This window comes from Thalassophryne amazonica, chromosome 7 (assembly GCF_902500255.1).
Source record: "Thalassophryne amazonica chromosome 7, fThaAma1.1, whole genome shotgun sequence".
Lineage (NCBI taxonomy): Eukaryota > Metazoa > Chordata > Actinopteri > Batrachoidiformes > Batrachoididae > Thalassophryne > Thalassophryne amazonica.
The window spans coordinates 32,989,346-32,996,036 of NC_047109.1; the positions used below are offsets into that span (position 1 = coordinate 32,989,346).

Consider the following 6,691-nt stretch of genomic DNA (forward strand, 5'->3'; position numbering starts at 1 on the left):
TAGATGGCAGCACTGAAATGTATGGGAAGCTATTTGCACAAAAATTTACCTTTCAATGAATTCTAAAGAAAAGACATGTAAAATGTATAGTTACATTCTTTCATTCATTCAGTCATTCAATGATAATTGAATTTATTGATTTGACTGTGCAGAGAGCATACAAAGATAGATTACCTCCTACAAGCATCAGCCATATTGGAAACCAAAATGGTCGAGGGCAACAAGGCATAGGGACATCTGTCTAAAAAGATATTTCACCCTATAATCATTGAATTGTCATTTTGAATTATTTAAAAATTTGCCTTACTTGCGGATATATTGCAAAATATCTGTTTTTGGTGGTGGCCATATTGGAATCCAAGATGGCGGACATGATACAATCTTGTAAACAGTCTCATTAGATTTACAGACCCAGAAAATGGGGGATAGCCTTAAACAGAATGCTTTTATCTGTCTTAGTATTGAAGTTATGGGTTGTAATATGTACTGAAAGGCGGCCAGATTGAAATTCAAGATGGCGGCCACCAGGGGGCGTTTCAGGGGTGGGTCCTAATTGAAAAATGACCCTTTGGGGGTCCTCTACCACTGTACCAATTTTCACGATTTCTTCACAAAATGCACTTTTCTTCTGTTTGAATGTGCTTAGCCGCTGACCTATTTGCTCCTACTGAACGCGGTACTTTTGAGAAGAATACATTGAACAAGGCTGACATATTATTTCCCTGCTTGCCATCACTGGATGTTTGCATGAATCACCAAGTTCACACAGATCATTAAAAAAAATAGACAGTCTTACAGACCACTTACACACATACATACATATAGCTGAACACACAAAGTAGCCTATATTAATAGTATTTTTATTGAATATGGCTGCATGCAGTATCTGACACTTTCTCACTGCAGTTCATAAAAATAAATTGGTCAGTCGAACAACCTCTCTCCCTCTCACAGTCACAAACACACCTTAATCACTATTGTTTAACTTTGTGTGGGAAAAAATGCCAAGAATGTTAGGTAGTAAAAATAACTAATTGAAAAAAAATCACAGTTTGATCATAAAATTAAAAAAAGAAAGTTGTGTTGAGTATGACAACTCTTGTTCATGCATACTTAGTAGTTCATAATTTCCTACTACAATGAATGTTAATTCTGAGGCTGTTCTGTAAATATTCATTCATACACTTAAGAATATTAATGTTCTGAGTTCATAAAAAACTTGTTCTGTAAATAGTTCTCTGACTTTTGTGATCAAAAACATTTATTTGAATCTCAATTTTGAGGCTGTTCTGTAAATAGTTTTCAAATAAACAATAAATATAGCAACTTCTGATCAATTCGTATCAATTTCAGACTTAAAATAATGTACTGATTTAAGCCCCAGCCATTTCGGGTTCAACTACGCCCACTTCTGGTTTAGGCCCCGCCCACTACGAGTACAGATACTGACACAGATAATTTAGATGGTTGAACAGATACACATACAGATACAGATAGTGGTGTACTCACTCATCCCTAGTGTTGACAGTAGGGACCGGGTGTTTAGCGTGGTCCATGCGGAAAAACACAGAGGTCTGATATTCCTGTACAGACCGAGCAAGCCAGGTTAATAATTTGTTTATTACAGGGCTATTATATATATAAACACACGAACTTACGGTATCGCCTGAATATGAAAGCCGCTGACGGTGTTGGGCTTGTAATCAAACCTGGTTGCTTCACCTCCATGAAGAACTTGCTAACAGATGGTCCGGTTGTTAGCCGGTAACCTTTCAATCTGTTTAGATATTTATGGAGTATGTTCATGTCCATCTTGGTTTTTCTAATCATGTTTTTAGCTTTCTGGTTTGCAACAAATTTGATGCGCGAGCTGGGCTGATTGTTCTGGTAACGGTCTGATATGGGAAAACACAAGATCGGAAATTAGATCACTGTCCTCAAAATCATTGCTGATTAATGATCTAATTATGGATCATCACTTAGATATGATTGGGTTATGTGAAACCTGGCTTAAACCTACAGCTGTCCTCCCCTTACATGAGGCCTGCCCACCGGCGTACACATTTAGTCACATCCCTCGTGATGTGAAGCAAGGCGGGGGTGTTGCTCTTATTTATAAATCTAGGTTTAGTTTATTAGCTGTTGGGGGTCACAAATATAACTCGTTTGAACATTTGATTCTCTGCTCTGCCCACGATGCTACGTATTGCCAACATCAGGTAAATAAAAATCAGCTACTATTTTAGCACTGTATATAGGCCCCCTGGCCCATACTCTGAATTCTTAGATGAATTTGATAGATTCATCTCTAACTTGTCGATAAGTGCAGATAACATTCTGATTACTAGTTACTTTAACAGTCATATAAATAAGCCTTCTGATCCCCTCTGCAAATCATTTATGGAAATTGTGGATGCATTAGGATTTCAGCAATGCATTCAGGACTCAATGCACATCAGTGGAAATACCCTGGATTTGGTTCTTGCATGTGGTATTGCTGTCACAAATACTGATATCATGCCTCTTACATCAGTGGTCTCTGATCACTCACTTATTAAGTTTACAGTTTCGCTGCCGTGTTTAGTGGAACAAAAACCTTATTTATCACTGCGGCGATGCACCAACTCCACAACTACAACTGAACTTGAAACTAGACTCCCTGAAATCTTAGCTTCATGTTTAGAAAATGCCCAATCAGTAGACAGTAGACAGACACATCTTATGGACAGTTTAAACTCAGTGCTCAAAACTACACTCGACATGATTGCGCAACCTTTGTTAACCCCCCGCAAAACACAATCACCTTGGTTCAATGATTACTTGCATGACCTCAAGCATAAGGCCAGAGGTCTAGAATGGAATTGGCATAGTTCAAAAGTAGAAGTATTCCACCTTGCATAGCGTGATGCTGTCTTAGACGATAAGCATGCACTACTGGCTACAAAGTGGCCCTATTACTCTGATATGATCAACAAAATCAAGCGTAACTCAAAGTTCATGTTCGACACAGTGGCAACACTTATTCATGGACAACCACCTGTAAGTCACACACACACCTTTTACAACACAAGATTTTTTTAATTACTTCAAGAAGAAAATAGAAGACATTCAGTTAAACATATCCCAGAATGCCTTAACCCAGCAACTACACCCTGCTATTGAGGTAGGCGCCATTACTGAGGTATTTCCTAGATTTACAGAATTTGATAGTATCTCACTATGCCTGCTGACGAAACTGGTAAGTCTACAAAAAGCATAACCTGCTTATTTGATCCCATACCAAGACTGTGCTGGAAATGATTAATCTCTCATTAACTTCTGGATCTGTTCCGAAATGTTTCAAATCTGCAGTGATTAAACCATTACTTAAGAAATCTAATCTCGACCCTAGTGTATTGAATAACTACAGGCCAATATCAAATCTATCATTTTGCTCTAAAATTCTGGAAAAGGTGGTTTCACGGCAACTCGTGGACCACCTTACTGAGAATAATCTTTTTGAGCAACTGCTGTCTGCTTTTAGAAAATATCATTCCACAGAGACAGCTCAATAAAGTGCTGAATGATCTTTTGCTTGCAATGGATTCAGACACCACTATGGTTCTGGTGCCGTTAGATCTTAGTGCTGCGTGTGATACCGTGGATTATCATATTCTACTTGATAGGCTGGAGAATCATTTTCAGATTACTGGGAGTGCCCCTGCATGGTTGACGTCATACCTGACCAGTCATACTCACTGTGTTTTGTACAATAACACTGCCTCTAACCTTAGTGACATGAAATTTGGGGTTCCACAGGGGTCCATCTTAGGCCTCCTGGTTTTCTCTCTTTATATAAATTCAAAATTCAAATTTATTAATTTATATATCGCCAATTTACGATGAACTCGTCTCAAGGCTCTTCACACAACATAAAACAACAACAAGAAAACTGAATTAAAATTTAAAACACAATAAAAAGATGACCATAAAAGAATACAAGAATAAAAACACATTATAACACTAATGATAAAACGGAATACAAATGAGTCTTTAAACATGACTTAAAGTCTCCACAGTATCAGACTGCCGAATGTGTGCCGGGAGATCATTCCACAGAGCTGGAGCACGGTAGGAGAAAGCTCTGTGACCGGCAGACTTTTTATTCACCCTGGGAAAACACAGAAGTCCTGCACCCTGAGAACACAGGGCCCGAGCCGGTACATAGGGGCTTACCAGGTCAGTCACTTGCGTGTAGATCTACATGTCAATATATATAGCACCCCTTGCGGAGTTTTGGGATTACCTTTCACTGCTATGCTGATGATAATCAATTATACATGCCGATAACTGCTGGTAATCTCATCCTTAGAAGATTGCCTTACATCAGTGAGAAGCCGAATGTCTCAACTTCCTACTTTTAAACTCTGATAAGAATGAAATGATGGTTCTTGATCCAATGAGACATCGGCATCAATTTGACCAGCTAATGCTTAGCCTAGGCTCGTGTGTCATACATCACACTAACAAAGTGAGGAACCTTGGGGTAATTTTTGATCCTACATTGTCCTTTGACCTCCATATTAGAGATATTATGAGGACTGCTTTCTTCCACCTGGGAAACATAGCAAAGATTCATCCCATCCTGTCTATGGCTGATGCTGAGACCTAATTCATGCATTTGTCTCTTCTAGATTGGACTACTGCAATGTTCTATTTACTGGTTTACCACAGTCCAGCATTAGGGGTCTCCAACTGGTTCAAAATGCAGCTGCCAGACTTTTGACATGAAGCAGAAGGTCTGACCACATTACACCCATTTTGGCATCTCTTCACTGGCTTCCTGTCCCAGTGAGATCAGATTTTAAGGTTCTGTTACTAAGCTATAAAACTGTTCATGGACTGGCACCTCCCTACTTAGCCGACCTAATTAAACCCTACGTACCGGCCCGGGCTTTGTGTTCTCAGGGTGTAGGACTACTTTGTGTCCCTAGGGTGAATAAAAAGTCTGCGGGTCACAGAACTTTCTCTTATCGTGTACCTGCTTTGTAGAATGATCTCCCTGCATCAATGAAACAGTCAGATTCTACAGAGACTTTCAAGTCCAGACTTAAGACACACTTATTTTCCCTTTTGTATGGCTGGCATACTGGCTTAGTATGTTACTATGCTTTTTACTCTTTTAAAATCATTTCATTAGGAAACGGAGTGGGCTGCGGTCTTAACTTTATCTAAATTCTGTGTCTTTTAGTGAAGCTTTGGGCTAGTGGGCAGCGATCACCTTAGTATTTCTTCTGTTTTTCTTGTTGCTTAATGCCTACAAATTATACTGTATTTGTTGTCTTTCCAATGTCTGATTCTTTTTTTTTTTTCTCTCTGTTTGAGGTGTGGCTCCATCCAGAGATGGGTGTGGTGTCTGTTTCTACAACCCTCCTGGCCCAGAGTGTCACCCCTTTGTGTCTGGTCTGCTTGAGGTTTCTTCCACTCAGACCCCTGTGTGCTTGCTCTGGAGGTTGGTAAGGTTAGACATTACTTGTGTGAAGCGCCTTGAGGCAACTTGGTGTGATTTGATGCTATATAAATGAAATAAATTGAAATTGAAATTAGCCAATCAAAGTGCACGTAGCATTGTAGCCATATAATAAAGATACATAGCCTCATAATCATGTGACCAATGAGAGACACGCTATGTACAAATAGAATTTTTCTATACAAATACGGATATGCCACTGCCAAATAATAAGTCCCTTCGGCTACTCCCTTGTTTATACTCGGGGTCACCACAGCAAATCAGAGGTGGATGTGGACCTTAAATTGGCACAAGTTTTACAGCCGATTCCCTTCCTGACGCAACTCCAGATTATATGGAGAAGTTTGGCTAGGGCGGGGTTTGAACCGAGAACCTTCCGCACTGAAAACAAGTGCAGAAACCACTTGGGCACCACCCCTGCGGATAGCCACTGCCAGATAATTTGGGGATTTTTTGGGGGGGGCGTTATGTCCATCATGGTTTGTCAGAAAATATGTCCTGTTCTCAGTCCTTCGTTATTTTCCCTTCACACCTGTTGTACATAAACGGTGAAACTATGTAATTACTTTGGACATTTCACTCTCCATATCATCCCTGTGTTTCTTGATTTGGGGTTTAATTTACTGTCCACACTGTCGCTGGGGTGTCATTATTAATTAAAGCAGTTCAGTTCAGTCAATTCACATGAATTAAATGCCAACACCAAGAGGAAGTACATTATTTAATCAGAACGCTGCTTTCTATTTTTACTTTGTCACTTTTAAGTGAAATACCTAGGAATAAAGGAGTTTAAAAAATGAAAGCAAAGTGAAAACATTAATTCTATAAAAAAAATTTTTCCTACCATCGTATCTTGTCCTCGCATGTCCAAGAGAACTATAAAACAGTTAAATGTCCTTAAAATGTCTTGAAAGTTACTTTTTATAACACTTCTGTGTGTTTCAGGAAGTGAAAACACAAACTCCAACTGCGTCACACCCACAACCTGATGTATTCAAAGAACAGCAGGAATGTGGGAAATTCTAATGCCCTTAGTGCTGCCCTCAGTCAAATTTTACTTTTTTATGATCTACCCTCTAATTTGTAGTTCACTTTACATATTGTTGGAAAATATATTGTTTTTTACACTTTACTTTTCAAACATATTTTATGTTACAGCCTTATTCCAAAATTTTTTCCCCC

The 6,691-nt window shown here is 39.1% G+C and overlaps 1 protein-coding gene across 2 annotated transcripts in view; it reads right to left on the bottom strand.

Moving 5' to 3' along the window:
- Positions 1-6,486, bottom strand: part of nod1 (nucleotide-binding oligomerization domain containing 1) — a 47,699-nt gene extending 41,213 nt beyond the window's left edge. The window contains exon 1 of one of the 2 annotated variants that reach the window (XM_034173981.1): positions 6,354-6,486. Coding sequence is in view for 1 of the 2 variants with exons in the window: in XM_034173980.1 (XP_034029871.1) it covers positions 6,354-6,374 (21 nt within the window). In the remaining variant the exon portion in view is untranslated. The remainder of the gene's footprint in view (positions 1-6,353) is intronic. The other variant, XM_034173980.1, reaches the window with a different exon arrangement.
- Between the last annotated feature and the right edge of the window lie 205 nt (positions 6,487-6,691).